The sequence below is a fragment of the Drosophila pseudoobscura genome, chromosome 2 (assembly GCF_009870125.1).
Source record: "Drosophila pseudoobscura strain MV-25-SWS-2005 chromosome 2, UCI_Dpse_MV25, whole genome shotgun sequence".
NCBI classification, from domain to species: Eukaryota; Metazoa; Arthropoda; class Insecta; order Diptera; family Drosophilidae; genus Drosophila; species Drosophila pseudoobscura.
In genome coordinates, this window is record NC_046679.1 from 10,000,001 (window position 1) to 10,015,603 (window position 15,603).

Here is a 15,603-nt window from a genome sequence, read left to right on the forward strand (position 1 = left end):
CATCATTAATTAAAGAGCAATCGCTGGGAGAGTGGGGGGGAGCAGGGGAGGCCCCGTAGGGAAATCTCGTTCATTTATTGCAATATTTTTCAGCTGCTTCCGTCAGTTGGAGAGAGATCTTTCAGAGATCACGTTTATATGATTATGATTAATGATCATCGTGCACTCCACTCCAGTCTCGGACTTTAGTTACTGTCTATCTTTTGTGATCTTTCCGCTCCCACAGGAAAAATGCTACTGTTTCGGGCCCCAGGAGATTTTTTTGGGCCACTTTCTGTGGCAGTAAATTGATCGCTCTCTGGGGAAATGGAAAAGGTAGCTCCAGAGACAGGAGCAATCCTATTCAAATGATCAAAATATTTGTGTATATTTTCTTTGCTTTTGATTGGAAAACAATAATCATGTTGTGGGTCCAAGGGGAATGCCAGATCACGTATTACGATTATGGGAAATGATATTTGGAGAGATCTTTGGAATATGAAACAAAGAAAGATCATTCTTGGGAAATGGGAAAGTTTGTCAAGAGAAAACTCCTTTCTGAACCTCATGGCTAACATTATTTTCATTATCCTTTCTTCACTCTAGGTGAATACATTCGCTTGCCCCTGGATGAGCTGTTGAACGACGTGCTCAAGCTCTCTGAATTCCCCCTCGAAGACGAGGTAAGTCTTTTCTACCCTTGGAATAGCCTTGGAACATCATTTAATCCATCGCCATCTTGTAGTTAACCAACGATCCGGATGCTTCGACATCGCAGGCTGCTGCCGCTTTGAACGAGAACCAATCGCAACGGATCACCTCCGAGACGGGTGAGGATCTGCTGACTGCCGAAGGAGTTGCTGTCCAGCAGCGAAAGATCAATACAGACGGCAGGAGTACCCGCACCAACAGCGGCCAGAGCGACTTCAACGATTCAAGCGACAATTTCCCCCTGTGCGACTTTGACGATCTGCAGAGCTCCGTGGGCTCGCCCCTCTTCGACTTAGATGACGACGCCAAGAAGGAGCTAGACGAGATGTTGCAATCCAAGGCACCGCCCTACCCCCATCCCCATGCCCATGACCATCCCCACGCCCACGGCCACCCCTACGCGCATCCGCACAGCCACCACCATGCCGCTGCAGCCGCCGCGCATCACCACCACGCCCATGCCCACCATGCCGCAGCCGCAGCTGCCGCCCACCAGCGGGCCGTGCAGCAGGCCAACGCCAACTATGGCGGCGTGGGCAGTGCCCCGGGCAGCGCCTTCCAGCGCCAGCCATCAGCTGCCGGTGGATTCCATCATGGCCATCATCAGGTAGGCATCAGAACATATCACATCAGATCAGGAATGCATTGATCTTAATCCCCTGGTCGCCCTACCGAGAGGGGGGGCCCGGGGGACTCTACTCTACAGACAGCTGTATATTTATTTATAATTTGATGCGGATGCTCTTCGATTCAAGTGCTGCCATCCGTTGATCGCTCTGAATGTGTATGTACACGGGTCTATATATATTCTGTAGAGGTGTTTGTGGATGTCAGAGGCGTGCAAGAGGATTTTTTTTGTGGGTGAGAGGGTTTCAAGCCTTTGGTTTTACCTTTTTCCATTGGGTCCAGGTCTCCTCGATCACGTTTGAAAGCGAGAGGTCGCTGGAAATAAAACAGCTGACTTTCTGTAGAATCTTTCTTCCCCAAATCGATTTTTAGCGAATCGAAGAGTATTTTTCTTCGTTTTCAACACGCGTTGGAGTTTTGAACTTGTGCCCATCCAATCAGCTGTTTTTGACGTGTCATTTCATCGAAGTATCGATAAATTTCTGGTATATTATTTCAAATAAAACCATAATCAGCCACGGAGAGTGCCTTTCACGTCATTCACATGCTATAATGTGCGTCTTAACTTTATTTCTGTACAATTATCGAACAATTTTATCGAATTATCGATGACATTTTAGAATATTTTTAAGGAATACTAAAATCCAGCGTCACACGTCAATACCTTTACCATATTTTCTAAAAACTCGGACATATTTTGTTGAATAGGGGGTCCTACGCCCCAGTTTCCTGCATATGCATACACACACAAACCCACACACACGTGTGTAATCATTCAAGGATCATTTGCACATGGCTTTCGTTATTCTTATTCTTCTTGTGCTTCTCCCTCTTCTCGTACTTCTTGTGCTTCACCTCTGCTTTTGTCGAGTGTCTCTTCTTCCTTCTTCCCTCTGTCTCTCCCTTTGAATGCTTCACGTGGTCCCCACTCCACCCCACCCGACAGAGACCCTTCCTTCTTGCAGTGTTCTGTTGGAGCACTTGATCTTGGGTCTCCACTGCTTGCTTTTGCTCTCTTGAGGCAAGCTGGAGGAGCTGTTGTTTGTACAAAAGCTTGAAATCTGGTTTTACATGTGCTCCCCCCCTATCCTCTCCTCCCCTCACCGCTCTCTCCACACTCGCTCTGTTAGCCGCTTTTATTCCGTTGCCAGCCAAGTTCGTCAATCAAGCCACAATCTTGGCTCGGCTCCTCTTCTTCTTTCCCTCGAACTCTTGTCTGCCTCTGACGGTTTTTTTTACCCCTCGTGCTTTTGTTGTAACTACTCATCAAAAATGTACAACAACCGGCCACGAAAATTATGATTGTGAGGCGAATGCGAGCAACGTAAAAATAATATATACCTACGGATATACGTACATGTGTATAGGTTTATATATAGGTTTGGTTTTGCTTGGAGTCTGTCTCCCATCTTGCTTTGCAGACTCTTCTCTTCAGTTTTATATGAGGTTTTCCAAAGATTTTTCTCGACTTGTTTGTGTTGTTCTCGACCCTACACTCTTTCTTCCTTACCTCTCTCTCGCTCTGGAGCTATTTTCGGATGTCTTTTAGTGGTTCTTTTTAAGAGAACTTTGCCTCTGCAGATCACAAAACTTTTGCTTAGAGGATCTTAGTGATCCTCGGACTCCAAGTTTGTACAAACTTTTGTGAATATTTTCCTGACGCTTCGAACCCTGCTCGCCTAAGCCACCGCAAATCTGAGCTCAAAACAAGTGCGCAACAACAACTACTGCAAACAGTAGCAGCTTGAATGAAATTCTCTATCTCTTTCCATCTCTCTCTCTCTGTTAGTGGTTGACAAAAGCGACACGACACACACCACAACAATGGCCGCAAGAACGCAGTGTGCGAGAGCGAGCGAGGCGTCGAAGCAGTCACGAAGTCAGCGACAAATTACCGTAAAGTCTCTTCTTCTCTCTTCTGCCGGTAGCAGCTCTGTGGTGCGTTGCGGTCGGCAGAGGAGGAGGAGGATTAACCCTAGACACCGCACTGGGAGATTCCCGTTCCGTTCCATTCCGTTTGATGTGGTGCGTCGCAGTTTTTGTGAATGCACAGCAGGTTGTCTCCGCTGTCTCTTTGCGGCAAAGCCATTTAATGAGCAAGATGATCTGTTGATCTGATGGCAGGCTCTTCGCAGGAAGTGCGTTGGCTAAATCCACTCTCTCTCTCTCGTGTCTCTCCTGTCTCTGGGGGGACTAACTGTTAAACAGAATGTGTCATTAGCATAGGGTTTTGTTTTTTCTCTAGCTCACTGATTCCCTTTGATCCTAGCGTCCGTCGTGAATGATCAATGATCCATCAGGTGGATCGAGGGATTGTTCGTCGTGGATCATTATGTAATGTACATATGTGCTGCCAGCTTCCTGAAAGTATTCCATTTTGCCGCTACCGCGCGCTGTCTTTGTGTCTATCTCTGTCCCTTGGTGTCTCTCTCTCTCGCTCTGCCTCCCACTTGGCTGTTAATTGCAATCACGGGTTAAGCTCCTCTCTGGGAAGAGGGAGAGGGAGTACCGGCGGCGCCTCCGTTCATTACCGGACACTTTTGTTGCTGTTGATTTTGTGTACTCTTTTCTATCAATAGGTATTATGATTTTGATACAATATTTGCAACGTAGAGAAGAAGCGTTTTCCACTTTATCAATCAATAGTTTCTCCAGCTCTCTAGCTTTAAAAGGTTCCTGTTCCTGGTTTTCATACAGTTTATAAGTCGGAATTCACTAATATCAGATCGCTGTATCGTATAAAACCGTGAAAACGATCGTTTGGAATACAAGTCTGTACGGAAAACTTTCTTGCCTCTTACGACATGGCCACCAAGCATCAGAAATCGCCTTTGAATATGTTTCTACCTAGCTAAAACTGATTCGATCAAAGTATAATATATATCCCTGATATGTACCTGAATTAAGGCCAAAAAACAAGGTGAAGAGACCATGTGTCATATCTAAGCTAAGCTCCATACAAATCGGAAAACTTTCTGAACATTACTTCTTAAGTTATTACGGCCGAAATCAACCAAACAATGGTTTCAAGTATTACTTCATAGTTCTGCTCAATTTCATAAACATCGGAAGACCATATAAACATCAGCTCTTAAGATATGACAACAAGCTACAATTGCGAGTATTAGTTCATTATTCAAAAGATCTAGATGGTCATATATATATAGCTACATATCTTATAGCTACCATCAAAGCAATGTGTCATTAAGAAGGGTATCAAAGGGGCCTGCCCCCAAAGCTGGCTTTCTTTTCCTATTTGCTTTTGCTTTGTGTTTTTTTTGCACTTTGTGTCTCTTTCGTTTTTTGTGTCGCATGCAATGTGCCACTTGACTTTTCCTCATGGGTCTGTGGCAGGGGGCCGTCCGGCAAAGTGTTTATTGAATTCGGTGGCACTTTGCCGTCTCAGCGCTGCAGTCCCCCCCGCCCGCCTTGATTGCATCTGTGGAGCGGAGACCAGCAGTAGCCCCTGCAATTAAATCTCCATTTAGCGCCGCGCGCGAATTACAGAAAGAAGCACAAAAAATTCAGCTCTTAATGTCTGTCCCTTGCCACTGCCACCGTGTCACACCCTTCTCCCCCTCCTAATCGCCTTGCACGGCTTTAATTATGTGAATTTTAAATATTTGCAAAAAACTTAACGCTGAAATCAGCGCAGCAGCAGCAAAAAAAATTTTATTAATTATTTTACAGCATCTCTGTTGTTTTTCTTCGTACTTTTGCCTCTTTTTTTTGTTAAATTTTTTAATTCAATTTATGTAAACACGGTGGAGAGGGCTCAGAGATTGAAGCTGTGATGGGATTCCGCTTTGTGCACACACATAAATCAAGTTAATGACAAAAAATATTGTATCAAGTGTACATGGGAGGGGTGTAGAGGTGATTCAGGAGGGGTAGAAGTTGTGCGGGGTTAGACATTGATGGAAGGTGGCATACTAGCACTTCGTTAAACACAAACTAAGCCACAAGACAATCTATAACGCCAGCTAGCTGATGTCTTTGGAGATCTGTGATTCCCCCGCGATGCCATTGATGGATGGCAGATTTCTGAGAAAAGCTTGAACATACCTACAATACATCAAATTTATTGTTTTATAGTAGACAACCTTTTGCAAATTATTCCTCATTAAATGCATTTAATGCTCATTTTGGATACAAGTCAATTTTGGCTCGAAGATCTCAGTGATTTCTAATGCAATTTCAGTTAATGATTCCCACAATATTCTCATTATTCTGTATGAATCATCTACCAGCTCAGCTACAATGTATACTTCAAGTGTTTTCAAGTGCCAGACTTCATTAAGAAATACAAAGAGAAGCTATTGGGGGGATTCACTTTTGATTGATTCAGTTTTAGATATGAAGAAAGGGGAGATGAAATAATATGATAATAATGAAATATTGAAGAATTGCATTGCAAAGTATCAGGGATAACTCCTGCTTAAACCAGTTTCAAAACGTTGAACAATTTAGTAAATATCTGCCGTCTTGGCATCCTCCTACACTTCAACATGTGCAACAGCATTGGGTAAGGACTGGAGATATGACTCTTAAGTGATTTTCAAACGTGGTTCAAAAACGTGAATTGAGGCTTGGGAATTCTGATCAAACTTGTTAGAGCCCACAAGTAGCCACACAAGTAGATGCAGATGTATTCGGGGTATAATCATACTCAATGGGGAATCCTCTTTAAAAAAACACCCAATCTCGCCATTACGGTCGAAAGATCTATCGATCTTCATATTCACATGCATATTCCACCAAGTTTTGGCCTTATTTCCAAACTGTATGATTTCTATCTCTAGCTGCATTTTCCCCCTATATCATTTTTGTCTCTGTTGACTTTAAGATTCTAGAATATACAAAGGCATCAGATCGCTACACATAAGGAGGAGATTGGTAGCCGATCGGCTACCGTATCTAAGTTGGGAGTTGGATTTTGTGTTTGCGTGTGAGAAGCGTCACAAACAATGGGCTTGGGCTTGGGTTGTGGCTGTGGCCACAACTAACACCAGAAGTTAATGACAAGACAGTGACAATTCAAATTACACACGAGAGCGCACACACAGATACGGCAAACACTCGGCTACAAAGATACATGCATAGATACACACTCACACCGATGGATACAAATAGTTGACTACTGGCTGGAGGTGTACGCCCAATGCTCGTCTCCGACTCCTACCTGAAGTGCGGCTGAGCACATACCTGTTTGCAGTGCAGGAGCGTGTTGAAGCATTCATTAGATACACACAAACACACACACAGATGCAGAGGCAGGTTGTTTGTTCAGCCTCTCGTTCATACCACGAGATGTGCATCCATCCAAGCAACAATCCATCCATCCATCGGTGTGTACGACGATGCCTGGGCTACTGTCAGTCAATGCTTGGCCTCAACGCGCACAGGATCGATCCACCATCAACAAAAAAAAAAACCTCTCTTTTGTCGGAATTTCATTTCGTGTCGATCGGCAACGTTTCGGCGCTTTTTCTTTGACACCTACTCGCTGTATCCGACGATCTGTATCTCTGCAATGTCAATGTCAAAGTGCATCAGCATCAACGTCAGGCCCATGTACGAGTATCTCTGAAAGATCTTAATTGCGGTCGGTCCCAGCATTTAGCATTAACAAATTGGAGGCGAAGGATCACAAAGAAGGAATCGGAATACCAAGCGATCGTGTTGTGTGTGTGCCTGTCTGTGTGTGTGTGAAGTGAGTAAAGTGCTTTAATGATAAGTGGGGGAGCATACGCCCACGCATGCGCAGACTCCTGGAAGTATGCAAAGATCTCGGAGGGCTCCGGGCTCTGCGTCTGTCCGCCTCTGGAATTAGTTAAACAAATAAATAAAACCCTGCAATAATTAATAATAACAAAAGGCGGCCTAATGAAGTCGTAGTTGTTGTTGTTACTGTTGCTGGAGATCAGATCGTCGTCTCACGATCTCGCTGTGGCATGGCCTGTCGATCACCAAAGATATTTACAGGAAAAATAATAATAAAATAAAAGACAGGCCCAGACGCAGAGAGACCGGTGCCAGAGGCTGGTGGGGGGCTCTGGAACCCCAGAGCCAGACCCAGAGCCAGAGCACTTGTCAATTTCAAAGATACGAAACTTTATTTCAATTTCATGTTGATCGATCTCTTGTGGGCCCCCAACAGCAACCAAATCGCCGGATTGATACATTGTGCACGTTTTTTGGCTTACCAAATCGCTGCTACCCCTCTCACTCCCCCCCCTCCCCCCTCCCCCAACAACAACATCAGCGGACAGGCGGGGTCTGGGAATCTCAGAGATATTGTTACTTGTAGCGCAATTCGAAATTAGTTTATTGTTGTGCACGAGAGTCTCGGATTTCTAGAGAATTTCGTGGCGCATTGGGATGATGATTGATCGCTTATTGATACATATTCCATAATGCCAGCGCATGGAACCCTTCTCACCTTGTTAATACATCAACACAGCCCAGCAGCCGCTATGCGAGTACTCCTCGCTGATGAAGGATCAAACGTATTAATCACTGTCCCCCCATCCTTGGGGCACTCTTCTCTCTCTTGCAGAGCCGCATGCCGCGCCTGAACCACAGCGTGTCGATGGAGCGTCTTCAGGACTTTGCCACTTACTTCAGTCCCATACCCAGCATGGTGGGCGGGGTCTCGGACATGCCGCCCTACCCCCATCATCCGCACTATCCCGGTTACTCGTACCAGAGCAGTCCTTCGAACGGCGCCGCCGGCGGTGGTCCCATCCCTCCAGTGCCCGGACAGCACGGCCAGTACGGCTCCCCGGCCACTGCGGCGCTGCAGCCCCCACCACCACCGCCGCCACCACACCATGCGGCCATGTTGCACCACCCGAATGCGGCGCTGGGCGACCTCTGCTCCGCCACCGCCGCCAGCGGACAGCCCCACTACGGGCACAATCTCGGATCGGCCGTCACCTCCAGCATGCACCTGACCAACTCCAGCCACGAGGCGGAGGGAGCCGCTGCCGCAGCGGCCGCCGCCGGTAATGCCTACAAGATGGAGCACGACCTGATGTACTACGCGGTAAGTGGTGATCGATCTTTGTTAGTGAAACGATTGCTAATCGATTATCTTGTATCGTTTCAACAGAACACTTCCTCGGACATGAATCAAACGGATGGCTTCATGAACTCGATTTTCACCGATGAGGATTTGCAAATGATGGACATGAATGAGAGTAAGTACAGCCATCAAGCATAGATTCACTTTTAGCAGGGTTTACCGATCTCATTTACTGCAAATTCGCCTTAAATGCTTTCAATGTCAAATGGTCGCTCCCTTTTTGGTAAAAACTTCCATTTCTAGTTTCCCTAAAAGCGTTTTCCCCTTTATTATTTCAAAGTTGAAAGCTTTTGAGTCAACACACACACACGTTTTCAACGAGAGAGCTTTGACTCGCTCAGATCACATAAAGCTCACTCAAAGCAAGCACTGAGAACAGAACAATAGGAACAGATAAAACCTCCCTCTCTCTCACACAACTCGCCAACGATTTTTTGCCGTAGCCGAGTTCTTGTGTGATAAGCACATCATACAATTAGAATTTTGCTCTCTCGATCGCTCTCAGGTTTCGCGTTTACTTTGGATGACAAATAATTCGTCGTTTGGCGGACACACAGCACACTCACACAGATAAATACATTCATTCGCATACACACCCAACGGGCGCGAAAGAGTCGGAGCAAAGCAAAGCGACAAGAACAGAGCAGGGCAGAGCAAAGCAAAGCGGCGCAGAGCAGCAGCAGCAGAGCAGAGTCGCCACCGAGCGCCGAAGTCAAATCATTCGAAAACGAACAATCACGAACAAAAGTAAAGTAAATATTAGAGCCGAAAACGAGAAATGAAACAAATAAAATTATAGTATAAATCAAACAACAAAAATATAGCAAAATCTATTACGTAGAGACAACGTGCTGCGGATCGACACTAAATATAATTAACGTAATTGATTTAATAAGTGATTTAATGACGCATTTGGCACAAATTTAAGATAACTATTCCACACGATCGTGCTCGCGCTCTCTCTCTCTGCTGCTCCCCTTTGTGTGCGCTTGTGTGTATGCACAACGAATTTAGAACGGTTGATGACGCGCGTGAGTAACGCATCCGAAAAAAAGACACTCTTGATCGCTCTCGTCGCGTAGACCAAAAACGGGATCGTGCTAAAAATCCAACAGGTGAGAGTGAGAGCATGCTCCAGGGTGGATGCTGTGCTGTGCTATGTGGGTGTGAGTGTATGGGAGGGTGGTTATTTATAAAAAAAGAGCAAAAGCAACAAAAAGCTCAAAAGCCCATTTGAAATATTGACCGCGTAACAATTTTTTCATTAGTCATGCCGCACGGCGATCTTTCTGGTGTTGCTGTTGCGGCGGCGTCGCTGCCGTCGCGCTGCTACTGCTGATATCAGCAGTAAGAACGTTCTGTCTCTCTCTCTCTCTGCCGACTTTGACGTCGACGCTGCCTAATGCCCGCTCAGCAAGTTTTTTTTTCTGAGGCGCTCGCTGCCTCTATCGCTGCCGCCCGCCTGTTTGCTGTTTACTATTTTTAAACTGCTGAGTCATCGTTTTCGAAACAAAAAATAAAACGTTAAGAAAAAAGCTTCAAGAGAGGATATCAGTGGAGAGAGAGAGAGAGCGAGAGGCTAGGTATAGTTGCCAATATCTCCGACTAGGAATGCCGAACGTTAGTGGGTTACGTGTTTGCGTAGACATTGGTCGGTATTCTCATTCCGAACTACCCCTTGTGATTAAAGGGAATATAGATTTGGTGCAGAAAATGCATATATCTTTGATTAGTATTTATATCAGAGGGTTTCTTGAAAACCGGTCCCTGTCTGTAGACAGAAAACTTGCCTAAACATCAGATATGAAACAGTAGTAACGATAGATCGGAAAGGGTATCAAAGCTTCGACCCCCGTACCGAGTTATCTCTCTTTTTCATTGTTTTTGGGCGAATTTTTCCGTTTTTTTGCGCTCATAATGAAACGTGTCGGCTCTGCCGTTGGCTTTAGCGGTTATCTTTATGATTTCCGTTATGTTTATCGGTCTCGTCGGTCTCTTACGTTGCATACGTTATACGCAAAACCGCTACCGACAGCCACAGCTGTCCCGCTCTCGCGTGCATATGTACAGTTGTACACATGCACATATGTATGATGTACGAGGTGTATCTGTATTTATAGCTATCACATTTTGTCAAGTCATCAATGTTTATGGGTTTTGACCTTGCTGATGGGGCAGTAATTCTGAATACTATAAGCCAGCAGCCCCTCCTAATCAGCTTATGAATTGATTTTACTAATTAAGTGCAAGTAGTGGAACATAGACATAAATTTAGGAGCGGGGGAGATTGCAACCTCTATACAGAGGTACATAGTAGGTACATCTCTCCTCTGGAAGACATCTGGAAGACACCAGACATGGCTCACGATAAGATTAAGTGGATCTGACGCTGAAGAACCATTCTTTTTGCTTGTTTCGCAATATGAAAAAGTGCGCAGAGCAAAAAAGCGAGAGAGAGAACCACGAGCATGTTATATATACCTTCCTTATCGCCCGATAAGATAAGTCGTCGAGTGAAATATGGAAAATGACTGCACACTTTTGGCACTGACTGGGGCTCATATTCCGCCACGAATCGCGTTGTCCGTAGGATGGTCGTGGTGGTCTTTAGATTCTGCTGAACATTCGAAGAAAGTGTAGATTTTTCTGCCCGGGAAATATAGGTTAGGTCACAGCAACTGATTCCACAAGAAGAACTGGTTCGGTTCCGATTGCATAATCGAATACCGTTTTTAACAAGTCATTGGGAACTAGTTCAGAGCCGAACGGTTTGCCGGGTGGTGCACTCTGAACTAGTTTTAAAACGGAAATCTAGCTTATCCATTACTTACGATGGACCAATCACCAAATAGAAAACAACTAAATGTTTACTTGATTGTTGTCCTTACAGGCTTCTGTCGCATGGTGGACAACAGCACCAGCAACAACTCCTCGGTCCTGGGCCTGCCCGTCAGCGGACATGTCAGCCACGCGGCCGGCTCCGCACAGCTGGTTCCGGGGAATCACGGCACTGCTAATGGCGGATCATCCGTTGGCGGCGGTGTGGCATCTATGAGCGGTGGAGCTTCGTCGGTTGGCGCTACGGGTGGCATGACCGCCGATATCCTGGCCAGCGGCGGAGGTGCAGCACAGGGCGGAACGGATCGATTGGACGCCAGCAGTGACAGTGCCGTCAGCTCGATGGGCTCCGAGCGGGTGCCGTCCCTCTCCGATGGGGAGTGGGGCGAGGGCAGCGACTCGGCCCAGGACTACCACCAGGGCAAGTACGGCGGCCCCTACGACTTTAGTTACAACCACTCGCGCATCAGCACGGCCACCCGCCAGCCGCCGGTGGCCCAGAAGAAGCACCAGCTCTACGGCAAGCGCGATCCCCATAAGCAGGTGCCCAGCGCCCTGCCGCCCACAGCGCCTCCGGCCACGGCCCACGCGCAGGCGCAGGCACAGAGCATCAAATACGAGTACGATGCCGGATACGCGGGCATGGCCAGCGGAGGAGTCGCCGGACTGCAGCACAGCGAGCCGGGCGCCATGGGGCCTGCCCTCTCCAAGGAGTACCATCAGCAAGCCTACGGCATGGGCGCTAGCAGCAACTTTCCCGGCGACTACGGGGTTCGTCCGCCGCCTCGCACCTCCGAGGACCTGGTGCAGCTGAATCACACGTACTCGCTGCCCCAGGGCAGTGGCTCGCTCCCCAGACCCCAGGCGCGCGACAAGAAGCCTCTGGTGGCCACCAAGAACGCATCGAAGGCGGCTGCCGGCAGCTCTGCTGCCGCCACCGCGGAGGACGAACATCTGACGCGCGACGAGAAGCGCGCCCGCTCCCTGAACATACCCATCTCGGTGCAGGACATCATCAATCTGCCGATGGACGAGTTCAACGAGCGCCTGTCCAAGTACGACTTGAGCGAGAACCAGCTGTCCCTCATCCGGGACATTCGTCGCCGTGGCAAGAACAAGGTGGCCGCCCAGAACTGCCGCAAGCGCAAGCTGGATCAGATCCTCTCCCTGGAAGATGAGGTGAATGCGGTCGTCAAGCGCAAGACGGAGCTCAGCCAGGCCCGCGCCCACCTGGAGTCCGAGCGCAAGCGCATCTCTAATAAGTTTGCAATGCTCCATCGCCACGTGTTCCAGGTAAGTCTTTCCCCCTCTTGATTACACGGAAACCGATAGCTAATTTCCTTTTATTTGTATTTGCAGTACCTGCGCGATCCTGATGGCAATCCCTGCTCGCCGACCGACTACAGTCTGCAGCAGGCGGCCGATGGTTCGGTGTATTTGCTGCCACGCGACAAGTCCGAGGGCAACAGCACGGCCACGAACGCCTCGAACGCAGTGTCCAGCGCTGGAACGAGTAACCTGAACGGGCATGGCCCGGTGGCGCCTCCCATGCACGGAGGCCACCACAGCCAGCACCATCAGCCGCAGCATGTGGACACCGCAATGTCCCAGCACGTGGCCAGGATGCCGCCGCATCTGCAGCAACAGCAGCAGCAGTCGTCGCAGCATCACCATCAGCAGCAGCCAGGAGGAGGAGGCGGATCGCAACAGCAACAGCACCACAAGGAATGAAAATACCTGTTGCGAATTGCCGCAACAACGAGTTGGTTCACAAACCTTCAGCGCGAGCAGCAGCAACAGCAGCAGGAGCACCGTTTCGAGCAGCCTCAGCGGCAGCAGCAGCAGTACGACTACTGCTACGACTTTTTCAACAACAGTTACCTGTATTACTGATGATTACTGATAGCTGATTACTGATTACTGACTATTGATTACTGATTGATTTGATCACTGATCCCTGTTTGGCTGAGCTGTGGCTGTGGCTGTGGCGGCCTGGTGGTGCGCACTCCCTGCTGCAGCTGCAACGTGTTGCTGGCAACATTCGTTGCTACCGCTGCACAGCCTCCCCCTTGCATGGCACCTCCTTCTTCATCGCATACCGCATACAGCACTCCCCCCCCCTACACATTTATGCTTTACTCCTTTAGTCAGCATTATTGTTATTTATTTTTTAATTAATTAATTAATTAATGGAATTCACAAGCAGAGTCTCCTTCGGGTCTCTGCTTGAATGGAGCCCATTTCCAATTCGTATAAACCATAAAACTACAAAAACAACCACTACTTGTGATAAACCAAATCATTTCTGCCACTAAATGGAGAGAATGTCCAAGCCTCTTCTGCCTGAAATGTATTTGTAAATCACGCGATCAGACATCGTCCACCATCCCATGCCCATCATCCAACCGCATCTATACATAAAGTTATCAACGCGTCGTCCAACAATATTTGATGGTGAAACCGTTTACACATTTCAATAATAATATATTGTAAAATATGAAAGAAAAAAAGAGAGATGGAAGGAAGATTGTATAAATTAGTTAATAGGAAAGGCAGCAGCAGCACCAGCATGCAACAAACACGAAAATGATTGTAAAGGTTGATAACATATTGATGGACTACGCCCGTAAGACACTTAGACGTAAGCCTAGTGGTACGCTTTAGTCTAGTGAGAGGTCTACACAAACACACACACACACACACACACACACTGTAAATCGTACTAAATTCGTAAGGCATTTATCCAGCCCATAACAAACACAGCAAATCTAACACAAATTAGCGTAGATCGTAGCATCTGTAAATATATAGATTAAACTTAGTTAAACTATTAACTATACAAACCTCTACAAAACAAAAAACAACAAAAAAAAACCGTCAAAGAAACTATAGAAAAAACAATGTAAAAAGAGTGCAAAAACGTACTACAAAAAAGGAAATAAACACACATTAATGCTCTTGCCAGGACGGTCCTGGAACAGCAACTGCTGGCACTGTGCAACTGTCCTGGCACTGGGCGCTCCCTAGTTGATAAGCAATTAAGAGATATTAATATTTAATATTCTTAAATGTCCTACTGCATAAAGAGTTTAACTTTAAACTAGCGATAAACACAACACACACATAAACATAAAAACACGAGTACGAGTACGATAACAAACCTAAACACACAGATCCGCAACACGAAAAACGAAACAAAAAACAAAAACATCTAGGCATATATGTATTTTAAATTGTTGTAATGAATTTCGCATACATTGAGTGTTGATTGGAGATTGGCAAAACAAAACAAAACAAAAACATCAAAAAACATATTCCCAAAGGGGGAAAAAAACGTATAAAAAAAAGTCAATAAAAATGCGCAGCTTCTCGATCAAGTAATAAAACCCACAAAATGCGAAATTATTTGTTGTAAATTGAAATTAAACTAATTAACTAAAATACTATTGTACTACTACCTAAAACAAATACATACGTAAAACAATACAGAAACAAAAAAGGAATCATTTCAAATATTCTATAAACATCAAAATTGGAGCAAAAGTGTCCTCAGATAATCAGTTTACAAGTCAAGGGTATCTGAGCATGCTTTTGCCACTCCTATATACATATGTTGCTATATATAATGTATGTGAATGTATCATATGAGAAATTTGTATGCTTTAAAAACGATCAACACTTTCCCTCAGCTAAACAAAGAGAACAGAACGTCAAAATTAAAGAAAGAAACTACAAAAAAATACATCAAATTAATCGAGTTTTGAATCGAATTAGGTATATGGGAAAATATTTAAGTCCAATAAAACCTGGTGGCATGGCATTCAACTTCCAGATCAAGTCATTATCATTATCTTTATTGGATTCTTGGATTAGCATATTTTAATTTTCGAATTTGGACTCGACGAGTATTACGTTAAGTTAGGATCCCACAGATACAGCTCGACTGTTTGGGATTCGATCATATCATTCCATTCTTCCATAAAATTCTTAGATCGGACTGATGCCAGCAATCGATAGATAAATTCTAATTGAGCTATTTTTGATCAATAAGCATTGATTTCCCAGTAAATTTTCCCATAATTTATCAAACTTTCCTGCGCCATCCATTGGGTATTTGCACAATTTTGACCAAGCTATAGGTATAGTGGATCATATTTCACAAAGGAGAGTATGAATGAACTTCAATGAAAGATGATTTGAATGCCAATTGATTCGCATTCCTAAAAAGATATCCATTTTATGAATTCACTTGTCCGGGATAGTGGCTGTGCATATAATTAAAATAATGCTTTTTCTAACCTCTATATATATCTCGGCTATTTAGCGCCGTATCTGGACGTGTTATGTCTCGGAAGAGTCTT

At 45.8% G+C, this 15,603-nt stretch overlaps 1 protein-coding gene across 7 annotated transcripts in view; it reads left to right on the plus strand.

The window, feature by feature from the left end:
- Window positions 1–14,984, plus strand: part of cnc (NFE2 like bZIP transcription factor cap-n-collar) — a 51,054-nt gene extending 36,070 nt beyond the window's left edge. For 5 of the 7 annotated variants that reach the window (XM_015181613.2, XM_033377048.1, XM_033377049.1 and 2 more), the window contains 6 exons: window positions 586–662; window positions 725–1,297; window positions 7,877–8,365; window positions 8,432–8,519; window positions 11,295–12,535; window positions 12,602–14,984. In XM_015181613.2, the coding sequence (XP_015037099.2) occupies window positions 586–662; window positions 725–1,297; window positions 7,877–8,365; window positions 8,432–8,519; window positions 11,295–12,535; window positions 12,602–12,973 (2,840 nt within the window). In that variant the 3' untranslated portion in view covers window positions 12,974–14,984. Of the gene's footprint in view, window positions 1–585; window positions 663–724; window positions 1,298–7,876; window positions 8,366–8,431; window positions 8,520–9,095; window positions 9,520–11,044; window positions 11,068–11,294; window positions 12,536–12,601 lie in introns of those variants that run through there. The other 2 variants (XM_003736393.3, XM_033377050.1) reach the window with 2 other exon arrangements.
- The last annotated feature ends 619 nt before the right edge of the window (window positions 14,985–15,603 follow it).